We start from the raw sequence: 17,380 nt of genomic DNA on the forward strand, positions 1-17,380 counted from the left end.
TGTCTAACCTCCTAGACCAAAATCTAGCTTGAATCAGCCCTGGCCTTATCTTTTAGAAGCTGAGAGGGGAGCAAAGGCAGGAGCAGAGTTACCCTTTGGACTCCAGTCTAGGTCTGACCCGGGAGAAATGTTATCGCAGGAATGGAAACCTGTCCCTGCAGCCCCACAGTAAAAAAGCTGCCTGGGAACCTGACCCCGTGTCCTGAGGCGTGATGTGCTTGGGGAACAGCAGAATTCCTACAGCTGAGGGGCCAGAGGATAGACGAGACGCAGTTGTCTTGTCTCATTTTAGTACTGTGAATTTGAGACGGAGAACACCCACGTGGTTTCCCTTGCTGTGCCTCTCAGCTCTCAGCCAGGGAAGGATACTTGCCCCAGCCAGTCCACACAACAGAAAGCTCCTTCCTTTTACATCCTGCTCTTTCCTACAATCGTGCTGCTCCTCAGAGCTGTGGTGGAGAGCTACAGTTCATGGCTGACAGTCCTTCTGGCTCTGGGCAGTGAGAGACTGTCGGCCGTCCCGGCACTGAGCACGCATGGCAGCTCGCTGCCAGCAAGCTTCCTCAACCGGAGGATCTCCTGCTTGTACCTGCAATGGGGAAGCAGCACCATCATTGCCTGCGTAGTCACAATCCCCAGCAATCCATGGAAATGTACGCTGTGCCTTGTGTTTGCTGTGTGCTAAGGACATGCCGTGTCAGGTAACGCAGAGCAGCCAGCCCAGACACTGAGCCATGCTGGGAACTGAGCCCTGGCAGAGACAAAACCACAGCCTTTTCCCGAGGAAGAGGTGTTTCTCGGCTCTGCCAGGGAACGGTACCACCAACAAGCCTGCGAGTCTGACCCAAGGTCGCAGCCGAGCTGGCTGGGGAGTTACGGCAGGCGCAGAGTTAGGCCACTGCTCCGACAGACGTGCCCTACTTCTCGCTCTTCCTTGCCCGAGCAGCTGTTGCCCCTGCTTCAGGGCACGATGAGCCAGCAAGAGAGGACCGTAGATCAGGGGCTGCTGCAAGGCTTGAGATCTTAGACAACCCCTCTCTTAGCTCCCTCCAAAGGATGGGTGAGCAGACAAGGGAAGGAGATGTGCGGCGGGGCAGGCCAGACGCTGTCCCCCCTGCCCTGAAGAAGGGCTGGTGGCAGCTGCCCGCACAGCTGGACATGCTGTGGGACACCAGGCAGGAAGGCAGCGGCGAGGTCAGGCACTGACAGCGTGGCAGGCACGGCAATGTCGATGGCAATTAGCCTGGGAGATAAACTTGGAGCACAAAGCAGAGAACGTGTGAAGGGGGATCCTACCATCTCACCTTGCAAGATGCTTATCTATGTACTCCTGCAGCTCGGACACCTGCTCTTCTGCCACGATCGCCCGAGTCAGCAGCTGGCTCTTCTCCTGCTCCAAATCCTCCTGGAGGGGCAAGGGAACGTGGAAAAAACAAGGAGCTCAGTGAGATGGGAGTGAAGTTGCTCTGTCCCTCTGCCAGGCGGGACTGACCACTTCCCTATCACTCAGCTCTGGTACCACTTGGCATCAGGCTACAGAAGCAACTGAAAACTGATGAGCTCGGGGAAAGGAGCCTGGTGACGACAGCGCAGATTTCTGCAGGCACCACTGCTCCGGGGCATCGGCTGGGCAGACCAGGTAGCCTTCCCTGGGCAGAGTGCAGGCCTGGGGGCCAGGGCCACCCCCCGGCCAGGCAGCAACCCCTGCCTGCCAAGCCATCGTTAACTCCCCCCCGAGGCTCCAGAGACAACTGGCAGAGCGGTCGCCAGATTGGGCACTCGGACACAGAGAGCCTTCACACCTTTTCACCAGCAGTTTGTTGCTAAGGGAAATGACCTTCCCTTTCAGATAAAAAACCCCTTGGTTCTTGCACAGTGTGTCTGGGCAGTAGCTCATCGTCTTACCTGAGTTAACTGCACAGTCCCTGAGCCACTAGGAGGGTCTGAGGTGCTTGACCAAGCTCACCCCCGAGATGCACAGCAGAGCCAGGAGCAGGACCTGCTCCCAGTGCAGCGTTCCAGTACCTCAACCACAGCATCTCCCTTCTTTTGGCCGCAAAGATACACACAACTTAGGCATTTAGCTTTACGTGACCAGAGAAGGGTGGAGCGCTTACTCAGGTCGCTGTGGACAGAGGAAAGCGCGACATAGAAGCGGGCTGGTAGCACACCTAGAGCCTTGTCTACCACAGAAAGATGAACCTCTGCTCTGCTTGCGAAGCCCTCTCCCCACAGCTGGCAGTCAGGGTGGCAGGGATCCCAGCACCAACCCTTCTCCCCACTGCTGCCACCACTGCCGGACAGCAAACCCCACCTCAGCCAAGCCCGCTCCCAGCAAGCATCACCACGGTTTCATGGGTGCTGCAGAGCAGCGTTGCGGATGGGCCCCACTCCGGGCCGCCCCATTCCCGAGTGCACGGCAAATACCATTGCACTCAGGGGAAACCAGACTGGGAAGCCGATTCAGATTTAAACTAGCCTTGAATCAGGTCAAATAATAGTCCCAGTTTGTTACACAGATGCCCAAGTGCTTCTGCTGAAACAAGAGAGGCAGCAATAAAGTCCAGCAATGGGCAGCCGTAAGGGCTGCTCTCCTTTTAGTGGGAGGGAAAGTACAGCCTTGATACACCACCAGCCAGGGACCTGCTAGCGTCACTCGGTGGGCTGAGGCCAAAGCCACTGCAAGGCTCTGTGGAAAGCTTCCCCGCTCCAGCCTGGGGCAGCACATCTTCGACATGTGGGTAAGGGATAAGCTTTTACTCCGATGGGCTATTCCAGACCTCTACCTGGGTGGTGCGTGTGAACTCCCGGAGCTGCTTCCTGACTTCTGCCCAGCCCTCCTCATCCAGCTGCCTAGGAGAGAAAAGCAGATTTTTATCATGCCCAGATGTTCAAATCCAACCCATCCACAGATCACACAGTGCTATTCAGGGGCTGGCCACAACTTGTGTCCATCAGAACGCAAACCCCGGGGCTCTGAACCTTTTCTCTCTAATGCCCCAAACTTCTTCAGGGCATGCAGTGCCACCCCTGTGCCCATGCACGAGAGTCACAGCCCTTCTGCCAACCTGGGATTCCCCGCTGTGACACCTGGGTTTGTTCCAAGTTCACATCAACACTCATACATCAGAGGACTCTGTGCAGAAAGGGTCCTTAACCTGACACTGCCGGACTGAATTTGATGGAAATAGAGCGCGACCAATGCCAAATGCGGGCGCTTTTCACGTTTCAGAGCACGAACGCGCCCGTTCTGGTCGCCGAGCGCAATAGGTGAGCTGTCTGTGCAGCCCAGCTGTGGGAAAGTTCTTCCTATTCTGTCCCAGTCTGAATAAGCAAAATACAGGTCACATCTGATGCTCGGGGAATTTGGGTTGTATGCAGGGAGGAATGCATTGTGCTCAAGAGCGGCTCTGCTGCGACTGCCAGAGTTCCCTCTGGTGGCTGCAGACTCCCGGCCCAGCACACGGGAAATCATGGCTGAGATTTCATGGGAGCAGAAGCAAGGAGAACAATAAACAGTGAAGCCACCCAGCTGATAGAGATGAGAAGCAGCAGGAATTGTAGCTGAAGTGCTGTAGTAACAGCAGGCTTTGTGCCTCTAGCTAGAGGAACAAGGTAACAGCATGGAAAAACTCCTCAGTACACAGCAAACAACAAGTATCTGAAGTGTGTAGATTCTCCTGGCAGCTAGAAAAAAAAAACCCGAAACACCTTAACAACAAGATGCATCACTAAAATTCAGGTTCTAGTCTTTCTGTGTCTTGCTCCTGTGGTGAGCCTGCCAAAATGAATGCATCTGTTCAAGGGCTACTACTACTTTTCAGCACGGAGAACATGGCAGAGCCTGGTTAAGGTTCAAAGTTTTCTCCGAGACACTCCTCTGGAGCCCAGTAGCTCAGGCACTGACAGACTCCTCGGTGCTGGCATCCAGTTAATGAAATACCTGATGTGTTTTCTCAGCTACCACATTTTAAAAGTCTGAAAAATCCTAGCTCAGATTTCTGGTACACTCTGTTCCACCTCTTCACAGCTATAGTTGATAAGAGTTTCAAGAGAATAACGAAGCAGGGGGAACAGACCCATCAAAAATGAGCAAATAAAGGGCATGTTGGGAAGCCAGGGAGGTACCCGTACAGGCTGCGCTGAGGGTTCCAGCCCAGATTCTGCGTTGGGAAGCAGGAGAAACAAAACCATCCCAAGCTGGTGGTGTTTCACTTGCCTTTCTCAGGTTGTGATCCGCCAAAGCACGCAGGCGTATGCTTAACTTCTGCTTCTGAAGAGATCGGTGGGACTAAAAATGTGATTAAATCAAACATGTACCTAAGAGCTTTCTTGGATTAAGGCCCAAATGACCAACTCATGTCACCACAGGAAACACTGCACTGAGGTGACAGCTGGCTTTTCTTCTGAGATGAGTCCCTATCAGCTCGCTTTCTCCCTATTTATTACCATTCCAAGTAAAGCAGAAAAGACTCCTCAACCCACACAGCAAGGAGAATTCATAATTACAAATATCCCGAGGAACAAACAGCACTTACTGCTCAGGAGACAGTGGAAAGCCAGAGGTTGCTTTCGGTCGTTCCTGAAGGCAAAGGAAGAACAGCATTAAACCATTACAGTCTCACCACAGTCTTCGCCACTTTGAAGAAAGTGGCACAATGTATCCTACCACTGCAGCAGCCACCAGTGCCCTGGCAAGGAAACGATGTGCAGGACAATCTTAAGATTTATGTCTCCCATACTCTGAATTTTTAAATAAATGTATCTCATGCAAATCAAGAGACATGTCTCTGCCCAGGCAGAACCAGTGGCAGGACATGGAGCTGACTGGCGTGTCTCTGAGTGTGGTCTCCTGCTCAGTTATCTATTCACACTGAGGCAAAGGCATTCGAGAACAGAAAGCCCCACCCTATCCTCCCTTACCTCTTCTTTTAGCAGCAAGTGAGTCTGCTGGCCTGGCAGCTCTCCCATAACATCTGCTACTCCTCAGCCCTCCCAGAGCTCACTGACCCCAATCTATGGGGCTGCCCAGCCTCCTGGATCTAACTTGTAACTCACCCCTACGCAGCGGGGTTGAAGCAATGAGGGGACTGCTTGGACATGCTGTCTCCTCCCAAAAGGCAAGCAGGCACTACCCCTGCTTGTGCCACAGGCACAGCAAACCCCTGGGGAACACCTAAGGAAGGGGCTGAGTCTACTGCTTGTGAGACTCCCCACCACCTCCCAGTTTCACTGCCGCAGAAAGCCAGCAGCCCAGCCACCACCTTCTGCAACTCATGTAGCTGCATCTCCAGTTTTGCTTTATTCTCCCGCAGCCGGTTTAGCTCCCGGGTTGTGTTTGTTAGCAGCTCTGGGTCTGTGATGGAAAAGTGGAGCTCCGCAGGGCCACAATCCATAGCGCTGCTGCCCAGGGACCGGATCCGCTCTCTCTGGAGCCTGCAACATGCCAGAGGAGTAGGGGTTAGTCCCTTGGTAGCTTTGGTTATGTAACAACGCAGAACATTTCTGCTGGTGCTGGAGGTACCATTCGCTTGGGACCTGCTGGCTTATGGCCACTGAGAGCCAATCCACCTGCAAAGGATCAGTGGGAGAGCCCAGAAGTATGCACGATATTCCTGGGAGTGTTTCCGAGGCGAGCTTGTCCTAGAGCTATTTGTGGCTTTTATGCCACAAGAATTTCTGCTGCTTCCCACAGCCCAAGCTGCTGAGAGAGCTGTGGAGCAGAGCCGAGAGTGCTGCAGGGACGGGCTGGGAGGCAGGAGTTATTTGTGGTACCTCTACATTTCCACACCATCCAACGTGGAATCCATCTCTCACCCTAAATTTTACACAGGAGAAACATGTGCAGAGCAGCTCCAGGGTGTCCAGAGCACCCTGACATGTAGCTGGAGACACCTTGCTCCTGGCTTATCGAGAGCAGGGAGATAAACATGCACTCCAGATCCTCTGCTCCACCTGGGAGCCCCATTTGCCCCCCTCCTCAGGGGTCTGGGTGCTCAGGGCACTTCCAGTTGGTCCCTGGCAATATGCTGAGGAGGCAGAGGTAGCCCAGACCCTGGCATAGCCCTACCCATAAGCAATCAGCAGGTTCTCATGCTTCTTGACCAAGTTCTTCATGCGTTTCTTGTAGCCACGTGCCGCTCCAGCTAGCTGCTCTTCCCGAGACTTGTAGGAAGCTCTGATATCCTTCAGCATGCTGTCCACAAAGCGTTTCATGGGAGCATGATCAGCTGGGGCTTTTCTAGGACCGTTGTTGGATTTGCTGTCCATGTAGTCCTTTAAACATACAGAGAAATAAGTCGAAGTAATCAAGTCATTCCCTAAGGCATGTAACCCATTTCCCATAGAGAAGGTCCAGGCAGATTTGTGCTAACAGCACAGAGAATAACACATATCTTCCATTTTCTAGGAGCAGGAAAGACTAATTAACGTCCATCACGGCCCTTCGAGACAGAGAAGGCCTCTGTACTGTATCAGTGACCCGTCTAGGGAAACATCAGTCAGCACCAGGAGTTACCATCTCTAGTCCTGTATTCTTTCCACCATGTCCCACCCTCTCTACTAGCTAGGAGACGCTTCAACATCGCTCTGTTGGAAATTAAACTATTCTTAACAGTAAAAATTGCTTTGCTTAGTCTCCTGATCCATCACCACATTGTGTTCTTTGGCACTAACCTTCTCCCAGCACAGAAACTCTTGCCAAAACATGCTTACTGCTACCTAGGGGAGAAGAAAGAAGTTTCTTCCCAGTCTCACTGCTCAGTATAATCAGCTATCCATGCCTGAAATGCCTGCCTTGTGCTGAGTCCTCACCACACTCTGGGAGCCCTACTCTACATCAAAGGCGCCTGTTCCGAGAGCGGGTCCCAGGCACTGGTGTTACATGCTCCATAGCCGACCACTAAGGCTGGCAGAGCTCCCTGCGGGGACAGTAGCGGAGTCACCATGGAGGTGGCAACAAAGCCAGAAGTGGCGTCGCCTGGCCTGTGGAGGGAAGTTGTCAGGGCAATGGAGATTAGAAGCCAACTGGAAATCAGCCATTGTAAATAAGAGGATCTTTCAATCCAAGTAATCTGATCAAGAAATAAACTCCCAACAGAAGCTCCCAGACCCTTTAGTGCGGCCATACAGGAAATCTGGGCGATGGGTGGGGCTGGCATCTCCTCTGCCAGGCCAAGCCGAGGGCACAGAGCCCCCTTCCAGCTGCAAGCAGGGCTCCCCAAGCCCCACTGCCAGCTCTACTCCACAGCCCAGCAAGGAGAGGAAACAGCAGCAGCCTGCAAGAAGTAGGCAGCCAGCATGGAGAGAGCTCCCCAGGCCAGAAGAGCCCCTGGGACTGGGGCTACCCACCGCCACGTCCTTGACGTACTGCGCGAGCCGGCAGCGATATTCCTCATTCAGCTCCTTCAGCCGGAGCTGCAGCTGGGAGTTCTCAGCCTCCACCTCTTGGAGCTGGCTCTGGGAGGTCAGCAGCACCTAGGCACAGCAAACACACTCGCTGCTGCCCTCGTCCTCCGGCCAAGCAAAGGGGCACTAAGAAGCTCCATAAGAGATGGGGGACTTCATTTCCAGATATTCAGCTTCACTAGAGCTGGGAAGGTCCTGTGTTTTCACAGGACCCCACTGGGAATATTTATAGTCTCTATTCCCCTGCTACCTTCTGTCATTTGCAATCCCCCATCCCCCTCTCAGCGATTTCACCAACGCTTTCTAAATATCAGCAAAGAGAATTCCTCCCACCACCTGTGGCAAGCAGCACCTTCCACCACGTGCATCGCACCCCTGGAGAAGGAAACTGCACAGGGAGGAGCACCTTGGTATGACAAACTCCCTGGAAAGAGAGATGCGTCGGAGTACCTCGATACAAGACATCCACTCCCTGCTAGCTCCTGGAGAAGCGCATGGCACCCAAGAGCAGCAGATGAGCAGGGGCAGTCCCAGAGCCCAGGTGCCAGCAGCTGGAAGGGAGCCTGCCCTTACCGCTGACTGCTCCACCAGCTTGTGCTGGGTGTCCCCAGTCGCTCCCTTCGCCTCCTGCAGCTCCTTCCCCATTGCGATCCTGGGCACACAGAAAGAAGCTGTGTTTATTTTAAACCCCTAAACTTCTCTGTAGGTCCAATACAGCCAGCTTAGAGACGGAAATCACTACGGGATGACAGAAATCTCTCGGCAGCAGCACCAGCCCCCACCAGCTGTGTGCCAACCGGCAGCCACAGAGCTCTCGCTACCAAAACTGAACATCCACCCCAGCCAGAGGGTCGAGTTCTGTAGCGTCCCTGCTGTGGCAGCCTTTGCCAGGACACTGACCCCATTCCAGCCTGTCGATGGAAGAACCGCTGTGGGGGGTAAGGGCCAGGGCTGGATTCACCTCTGGGCTGTCACACATCTGCCGTGTGTGTCACGGAAGGTGGATTTTCAGAGTGGCGGTACATAAACACCACCTGACTTTTAAGCAGACAGCTGACCCTCTTAAGAGCCTTGAAAAAATTAGGTTTTCTTTCAGGCCTCACTTCTTCCAAGGTTGAACTGTTGTTTCACCCCCTGTACTCCACCAAAGGCAGGCTGCCTCGTCTCCTGTGCCCAAGGATCAAATTCAGCTGCACCAAGCTCCACAAATGCCCAGCCAAACAGAAGGATATGCCCTCCAACACTCACACTCTCTCTTCCAGCTTCTGATGCTGCGAATCATAGGTTTTCTTCAGTTTTTCAAGCTCCACTTTTATGTGATCCTGGTTTCCAAGCAACTGAGGGACAAATGAAGATGAAGATGAGCCAGAGGGCTGAGAGAGGGATTCATGAACGGGGAAGAAGTGAGGAGAGCCTCCAGCTGAGCACAAGTCCAGCTGACCAGCGAAACCCTGGGGAAAGGACAGGTTTAACTGGGAGTGACCAGTGATCCGTAGCACACCAGAAGCGGCGTGTGCTCTGGAGACAGGGCACACGGAGGTGCACACATGGAGCTCCCCCAAGGGAGAGTCTGGCTCTGAGAATCAGATTCCCAGCAGGAGGTGGTGGTGGAGTCCAAGCTGGTTTTACACGGGCTGTCAATGACCCTGCATGGGAGGCAGGGACCATCTCTGTGTTCTCACTTTCGGGTGCTCTATCACTCCCATCTTTCTCAAGTATCCGCAAGAAGAATATAAATAAGCGTCCTCTGCACTTGTTGGCTTTTAAACTCCTGCCTCTGTTCACCCAGGGGCACTGACTGAGGGAACCACAGCTGCCCTCTCACAGCTTTTGCCTGCACAAGATCTGGAGTTATTCTAGTTTCAGTTTTCAACTGCACAGCTTAAAAAAAAACAAACTAAAATAAATAAAGGCACCAGCTCATCCACAAAATTCAAGTTAGCACCAGGATGTGCCAGCCACAGTCAGAATAAATTCCCCCTCTGCTTCCCCAAGGATCCAGGAACAGACCCCCACACACTTACGTTTCTGTCCAGCTTTTGCCGCTCATGTTCAGAGGCAACTACATCTTCTGGCTGGTTTTAGTAAGAGACAGAAGAAGGTGTCTGTTAGATTCCTGTTCTCCAAGGAGCTCAGCCTGGCAACAGGACAAAGAGGTCTTTACCTTCACCTTCCGAGCAGAGAGACAGTGCACCATTGCTCGCACCCTTTCCAGCTTGGCAGAGGATTCATCGGCCTTGGCGGGGGAGCGGTAGCCCTCTGTGCGAGGACAGGTGCTCCTGGCATTGGCCAGATTGAGCAGCTCTAGGCTGAGCTCTTCATTCTTCATGACCTGCCAGGTCAAACAAGAAGGACAGAGCTTCTGAAATCCTGCCTCACTGACTCCACACGCTGCCTGTTCAGCACATGCCCGCTGCTCTTGGTGCACAAGACAGGCACTCACATCCCCTCCTGAAAGCAAGTTTTATTTTTAGTTCTTTCTCATATGCCCAAAGATATCAGCAATTTTCTGATTCTCATGGAAATGCAGGGTAAGTATCATCGGCAAGCATCAGGATTATTCACATGTAAAGTTACTCCCTCCGCCGTCTCGCTCTCACGTTCACATACAGACGCCAGTGCCAGCCCAGCCCTGGGCACAGCTCTGCCACCATCCCTCCATCATGTCCTCCAGCCTCACTCCTCACCCTAACCCTGGACCCTCCACACAGCTTCCCAACACTTCAGGCATGTCTTGCCCCACGCAATGGCGTTGAACAGTGCTGGACTCTGTAAGGTAAGAGAAGGGCCAAATCTCCATCCATCTAGGCTGACACCACCCAGCTAATTCCGGTTTTGTTTGAATGCATCCCTCCAGCAGCAGCCAGCCCACAGCACCGTGTAGGCAGCGAGATTCAAAGCTGGTGTGAAGTGACACGTTTCCAAAAGATAAAGAGGCTCTGAATGAGAAAGGCCCTGTTACAGGTGATCTGGAAGGAACACTGGGGGAATTCATGTCTCACGGGAGGGTTTCTATGTAGATAACAAAGCTTTGATGGGGTTTATGACTGGGGACAAGCTTGAGTAATTGTTACCATGGCAGTGAATCGGGAGGATGGGAGGCAGAGGTCATCTGAGTCATCCGTGGAGAGAATAGCTTATCAAAAGATAGCACAGGGTGGGCTGAGGGAGAGAGGAGAGGAGAAAAGAGCCTGACAAAGAGGTGAGATATACAGCTGTGAAAACTGACAGCTACGCAGAGACGGGCTGCTTGTTCTCCAACCGAAAGCGATCCATCTGCAGCTGTCAGCCCTGACAATTTCATCAGAGGGGGTCACACAAGCAGAAGTACCAGCCTAGCGAAAGAAAGAGGCAGTTCCAGGTTTGCCATGGGCTTCACTGCCTTCCCTGCGCTCCCAAGCCTGGCCCAGCTCCAGGGAAACCCCCAGCGTGGAATAAGTTCGCAGCCATTTGGGTTCCCTCCGATGGCCTCGCTTTGTACCGCTGCCACAGACCGCGTAAGCCTGCCGAACAAAAGAGGAGGAGGAAACGGAGGGTTGAGAAAAGGTCAGAGTCTTGAAAAGGAAGAATTTACAGCGAGTTAGAAAACAGGCGCAAAGTGGCTGGCATCTTCTGGAAGGCACTTCCCCAGGGACAGGCAAGGCCAGCTCCGCTGCGCTCTTTTGCCTGGGACAGACACAGGACGATGTGTGAATTGAAGCGTACAATGGGGGCTGCGACAATTCAGAGGCTTTAACTGTTCCCGTATGAGGGACCGTGAATGAGCTCCCCGAGCTGCTTCTGCGCCAAGCAGCCATGACAACATATTGGCAAGGTCACAAGTAGCACTTGTAATTGGGAATGTGTAAAAGGTTCATTGTCTCCCCAGAAGAGCGCTGGGGAAGGGGAGGGGGCAGAACCGCAGGCTGCTTTTCCCATGTCCTTTGGGAAAGTCCACACTGGGAAAATAATGAGCAAGAGGCCCATGCTGCGACAAGTCACAGCCTGCCAAGTTGGAGCCTCTTTTGCTTCAGGCAAGGATATTTGGTAGTCTGAGCCAAGAAACTGGGGTAAAATCCTCATCTTATGAATTACAACCAAGGATTTCACCTTTGGCTTCTGGACCCTGCTCCACCACTTCTTCAGGACGCTATCCAGGCACATGACTGAATCCATGTGCTTTCACTCCCTGAAAGATTCCAGGATCCGTCTAAAAACAGGGTGTTATTACCACCAACCTGTTAAATCCATCATTTAGAGATGTGAGCTACCTGAAAATCCAATTTTTGACTAACATATTGCACCCCCTTGGGGACAAGAAGCAATCGCGACTGCTGAACGCCGAGCTATTCCTCCGCAGCCCGGTGGTACCATGTCTCAGCAGCATGCTGCCTTGCTGACAGTCAGCTGCACACGCTCTGCCTCGTGCTCTGGCAGGACGACAGGGTGGGTTCACACCCCTGCAAGCAGCTGAGCTTGCCTCCTCATGAGAAATTTCCATTTTTCAGTTTACAGGAGACAAACGGTAGCTTCACAAGAGTCACTCACTCACTTCTTTGCAATGGGATGATCACGACCTCGTACACTCCTCTACCAGAGCTCTGCAGACCAATGCTCACCATGAAGACAGACTGGACACTGCCTAAACCACCATGCCTGCTCCCAGCCCCACATCTTCCCATCACAGCTCTGCACAGGGCTGGCATGGTAAGGCAGGTCATTTGGCTGCACCAGCTAAACTATCTGCCAGGGGAGGGAGGCTGCAGGGTGTCAGTCATCTGATCCAATTCAAAAAGAAGGAGAGGTGGGAGGGGGGAAGAGGGAGGAAGAGAGGAAAGTCTATTGGACTAGCTATTCTTGCCTAAGAAATACACAAATCTGGCTCCAAAAGACTTCAGTGAATAATTGCTGAGCCAAGAGTCACCAGGAAATTTGCTATATTTTAAGAGACAATCAGAAACTTGCTTATGTTCGGTGTTTTTATAAACTTGCCGACCTCAAAAACTGTCAGGCCCCTTCCCGCCACCATATGAAATGAGAACGACCACAATCAGTTCACATGCAGCCTGCGCAAGCCATGCAGAATAAAAGGGAGACAAAGCGTGCTCGCAGCCAAGAGGGACCTGCGACGTGCACTCAGACCAGCCCTGCAGTGACCTCCTCGTTATCGCTAGTGTTGGCAATCTCAGGTGGCACGAAAAGAAAAAGACTCTGGTAGAATCTTTCTGACTTAGAAGAGCATGGCACGCAGGTCAGCGTGGGCTCAGCACCATCCCTGCTGAGCAGAGCAGGTCCTGCAAGCCCTGCTAGAAGGTGACCATGTTACATGAAATCCCTGGGTCCTGAAAACAAAACCACACCCAAGCTACACTGTCCAACAGTTGGCAAACCTTACTGGACCTGAGCTGTGATGTGGATGCGCAACCCAAAGCCAGCCAAGCTGTCTGTAGATCAGGTAATGGCGAGATGAAGTTAAGAACAGCAGAGCTAACACCGCAGCCTGTCTCACCTCCTGCTCCAGTTCTTTGCCCAGGGCCAGGTAATTGCTTTTCAAAATGTTGCACTCATCCGCCAGCTCCTTCCGACTGATCTCCAGAGCATGCAGGTGCTCCCGTAAGGCATCCCGCTCCCCAGTGACCTTCTCACTGCAGTGCTCCAGATCCAGCACACGATTCTCCAGGGCCAGGATCTGCAGTGAGGAAGCAGCAGAATTAGACTGTGGCAGAGACCAGCAGCAATCACAGGGCATTTATTTGGCCAAACAGGTTCTGGCATGCTACAACTTAGAGAGATGAGTTTCACAGGAGTTTTGTGGTATCTGGGGCGTGGGGGGGATTCATTGCTTTAAGTAAAGCCAGGAGAATACACCAAGCAAAGCAAAGATGGATACATAATGAACTGTGGTTCTGGATAAAGGCAGTGGCAGAGCTGAATCAACTCTGCTTCAGACTTCTGCATACCATGTTTTTCAGTTCAAAGTTCTCCGTCTCATACTGCTCCTTCATTTTGTTTGTCTCGATCTGGAGATCAATGAGGTCTTTGGAAATCTAGGAGAGAGAAAGGACATTCTAAAGGTCATGGACCAATTCTGAGGCCAACATACTGTTTCAACAGGTCACACTGGGGAATCCGAGCACAACACACCCCACATGCCCCCCCCCCCCCCCAAAGAAGGCCCCAACATTTCCCACTGGATTTTCCACTGCAGATCTACTGGCCTCACACAGCTTCAGGGCTCATTTCTCTCCAACTCCTAAAGTATTTGTTTTACCTTCAGTTTCTCCTCTTCACTGAAGACCATTCTGGCTGAGAAATCTGTTTCAGAGCCAGCCAGCTTCCCCATCCTCTCCTGCAGGTTTCCGAGCCCGTGCAGCCTCTCATTCCTGTCCTGCAGCTGCACCTAGAGACACACAACAGCTCCGGCAGCTAGTGCCAGCCAGCGGAGCCCTCCTCTCACCTATGCTATGCTCCCACCACGGTGCTGGTGGAAGGGAGGAGCACAGCACATCCAGCTTTTCAGAGCTTGCACAGATTGTCAATAGGATTTTCAGCTGCTGTTTTCCTCCTGCCGTTAGGATTTCATTTGCAGAGTGCTGCTTCCAGGACCCAGGAAGGGGGCTGCAGAACTTCACATGTATATTTGCGCTAGCAAGATGCTGCATATGCTCTGTCAGAGTACTTACGTGCTCATTCTCTGCAGTGCTTCCAAAATCCATGTGCTCGGAGGCTAAGTGCTTGGAGGCCAAGATATTTGCACAGTTTCAGTCTGTGCAAAAAAAGAGCAGAGGAAGGATCTAAGAATCTCTATGGCAGTAACTATTCTCTCGAGGTAGGGCACAAGCAATGTTGCTAACAACTTTGGTTACCAGCTGGTGTGGCATCCACGCTGATTTTAAGGTGGAGCCAATTATCACAGCCACCCCAGGAAACGATGCTTGTCAGGTTTCTGTATTCCTAGGACAGCACACAGCAGGTACTGAAACGAGAGGTTTAGCAGACACCCCCAGTGAAGGAAGATTTCCAGCCAGGAGGTACCACTCTGTCTGTATCACGTACCTCTCACAAAACCCAGCTGTAGGGATGTCCTCCATCTCTGTTACAGGGATCTTACAGGGACAATTTAAGATCTGATTAACCCACTAATTAATCCATTAAGCCAATCATTTGCTCCAAGACCCTCCAGTAACAGCTAACGTCAACTTCCTTCCAGGCAATTTTCTCTTGCCCTCCACAGTCCTTATATCTCCTGTGCCAATGAGCCACCCAAAGGCAGCGGGACCTTGGAGCTCTGACCAAGCTCCCACTGGTGACAGGAAAGACCTTCCCCAATTTATCTCTAGGCTTCAGAGTCGCTATGCAGAAAAATAGAAGTTTTAAAGCAAAGCACACACTGAAACAAACTCTGATTAGCCCAGACAGTGCTAAGTCTGGATCATGCTGGTCTACACGCTGCCGCTGACTCTGAACGGAGACCATCCAGGCCTGAACAGGACCACTCCCAAGTGTGTGAAAAGCTAAATGTAGTTGAACAGAGTCTCCAATGTAAGAGCAAGGGTAACGGAGAGTGCAAGACATGGTGGATAAGGCTGGAAGACCTTGGTGAACGGCAGTCATACGGTAAAACAAATGCCAGTTCTTAATCTCCTCCTTTCAGGCTTATTATCACTGCTATTTCTGTAGAGTGGGTGAGTTTAGGTAAGGACTTGTCTCTTGCAGAAGAAAAGCTTTGACAATATAACGTTCAAAAAGAGCATAGCTCTGAATAACTTCTTAGTATCTGTCAAAGATACAAGAGTGAAAGAGGAAGAGGAGCCTTCTTGATAGAAGCTCCATGCTGAGCAGTAGCTCCTCACCAGTGGCAGCTGGTCCAGGCTGTTGGAGAAGATCCCTTAGCCTCTCGGCATGGATTTCACGAATGGCCATGGAATTGAGAACCAGGGGCTGAGCTCTTTCGGGGCTCGGGGAAGAAGCAGCTAATGAAACATGCAATTATGTCTTATTTTTCTGCAACAGATCTTAACAGACCTGAAGTAATTTTATTAAGGTAATGAAAGTGCTGATGAGAATTCAGTCTCTTCACACCCACTGCCGAGCAGAAAGCCAAATTCACACACCGCCCACAGCACTGGGGTCTCGGAAGTCTCCAGAGGGTGCTTCGGCACACAAAGGAGCCGAGCCGCAGCTCCGCTCCCCAGGCGCACGCCGTCTTTTGCCAGCTCTCAGCCCTGCGAGGACAGGCACTGGCAGCCCATGCCAGCCCAGGGACGTGCGCTGGCTGGCTCATGCTGCTGCCCCACGCAGCACCTGCGCCCTGAGACGCCCGATTCAGGCAGGTGAGTATCCCACCCCACCACGGCAGCAAAGCGGGGTGCTCCCTGAGACACAGGGGTGCCTGCTTCACCTGGCAGACAGCAGTATAAGCATAATTAACATATGCATATACGCTATTATTTATGTTCCTGCAGTGCCTGGGAGCTGAAGGCAAAACCACCTTTGTGGCAGGTGCCACACCAGCAACAGAAATGAGGGCAACTGCTTTTCCCGTGGTTTGTAATGACAAAGCAAATTTTGTCCTGGCAGACACCACAAATAGCAGAATTGGGCAGAGGAATGAGGTTCTAGGGTGACTTCAACCACCCTGACATCAGCTGGGAAGACCATACAGCTAGGCAGGCGCAATCCAGGAGGTTCCTACAGAGCATCGATGATAACTTTCTGATGCAAGTGGTGGAGGAACCAACAAGGAAAGGCACCCTGCTGGACCTTGTGTTAACAAACACGGAGGGACTGGTGGAGGATGTGAAGGTCGGAGGTAGACTCGGCTGCAGTGACCATGAAGTGGTCAAGTTCAGGATCCTGCGTGGAGGAAGCAGGGCGATAAGCAGGATCAAAACCTTGGACCTCAGGAGGGCTGACTTTGCCCTCTTCAAGGAGCTACTGGGAGGAATCCCGTGGGCCAGGGCTCTCGGAGGCAGGGGGGTCCATGAGTGCTGGTCGCTCTTTAAACGACACTTCTTCCATGCACAGGAGCAATGCATCCCCCTGAGAAAGAAATTGAGCAAAGGAGGCAGGAGACCTGCATGGTTAAACAAGGAGCTTCTAGCGGAGATCAGGTGGAAGAGAAAGGTCCATAGAATGTGGAAAGAGGGGCAGGCCACTTGGGAAGAGTACAGGAACGTGGTCAGAGCATGCAGGGATGCCATGAGGAAGGCCAAGGCCCACCTGGAATTGAAGCTGGCAAGGGATGTCAAAAACAACAAGAAGGGCTTCTTCAACTACATCAGCAGCAAAAGGAAGGCTAGGGACAACGTGGGGCCGCTGCTGAATGAGGCGGGTGTCCTGGTGACGGAGGATACGGAGAAGGCAGAGCTACTGAATGCCTTCTTTGCTTCAGTCTTCAGTGCTAAGACTGGCCCTCAGGAATCCCAGGCCCCGGAGGTAAGAGAAGAAGCCTACAGAGAGGACGACTTTCCCTTGGTCGAGGAGGACTGTGTGAGGGATCGCTTCAGCGATCTGGACGTCCACAAATCCATGGGCCCCGATGGAATGCACACACGAGTGCTGAGGGAGCTGGCGGATGTCATTGCTGAGCCACTCTCCATCATCTTTGAGAGGTCCTGGAGGACAGGAGAGGTGCCCGAGGACTGGAGAAAGGCCAATGTCACTCCAATCTTCAAAAAGGACAAGAAGGACGACCCAGGGAACTACAGGCCGGTCAGCCTCACCTCCATCCCGGGAAAGGTGATGGAGCAGCTTATCCTGGAGGCCATCAACAAGCAAGTGGAGGAAAAGAAGGTTATCAGGAGTAGTCAGCATGGATTCACCAAGGGGAAATCATGCCTGACCAACCTAATAGCTTTCTACGATGACATGACTGGCTGGGTAGATGACGGGAGAGCCGTGGATGTTGGCTACCTCGACTTCAGCAAGGCTTTCGACACAGTCTCCCATAATATCCTCCTAGGGAAGCTCAGGAAGTGTGGGCTGGATGAGT

At 52.5% G+C, this 17,380-nt stretch overlaps 1 protein-coding gene across 1 annotated transcript; it reads right to left on the reverse strand.

Moving 5' to 3' along the window:
- Nucleotides 1-204: 204 nt before the first annotated feature.
- On the reverse strand, nucleotides 205-14,195 carry CCDC78 (coiled-coil domain containing 78). Its single transcript, XM_075436759.1, has 15 exons — nucleotides 14,070-14,195; nucleotides 13,658-13,786; nucleotides 13,347-13,433; nucleotides 12,896-13,075; nucleotides 9,572-9,739; nucleotides 9,432-9,482; nucleotides 8,656-8,744; nucleotides 7,981-8,059; nucleotides 7,351-7,476; nucleotides 6,071-6,276; nucleotides 5,265-5,436; nucleotides 4,539-4,582; nucleotides 2,787-2,853; nucleotides 1,305-1,405; nucleotides 205-589 (listed from the first exon to the last, which is right to left on the reverse strand). The coding sequence occupies exons 1-15, from the start codon at nucleotides 14,100-14,102 to the stop codon at nucleotides 463-465; spliced, it is 1,659 nt and encodes a 552-aa protein (XP_075292874.1). The 5' UTR covers nucleotides 14,103-14,195; the 3' UTR covers nucleotides 205-462.
- Between the last annotated feature and the right edge of the window lie 3,185 nt (nucleotides 14,196-17,380).

This window comes from Opisthocomus hoazin, chromosome 15 (assembly GCF_030867145.1).
Source record: "Opisthocomus hoazin isolate bOpiHoa1 chromosome 15, bOpiHoa1.hap1, whole genome shotgun sequence".
In the NCBI taxonomy this organism is placed as follows: domain Eukaryota; kingdom Metazoa; phylum Chordata; class Aves; order Opisthocomiformes; family Opisthocomidae; genus Opisthocomus; species Opisthocomus hoazin.

What these genes read in the sequence shown, in the direction of transcription:
- CCDC78 (XM_075436759.1), bottom strand. Translation starts at nt 14,102, where the DNA reads ATGGATTTTGGAAGCACTGCAGAGAATGAGCAC. An exon ending in AGTACGTCAAGGACGTGGCG is followed by an intron (nt 6,277 to 7,350) that starts GTGGGTAGCCCC and finishes GTATGTTTAAAG; the next exon opens with GACTACATGGACAGCAAATC. An exon ending in AACCTGCTGATTGCTTATGG is followed by an intron (nt 5,437 to 6,070) that starts GTAGGGCTATGC and finishes GGCATGTTGCAG; the next exon opens with GCTCCAGAGAGAGCGGATCC.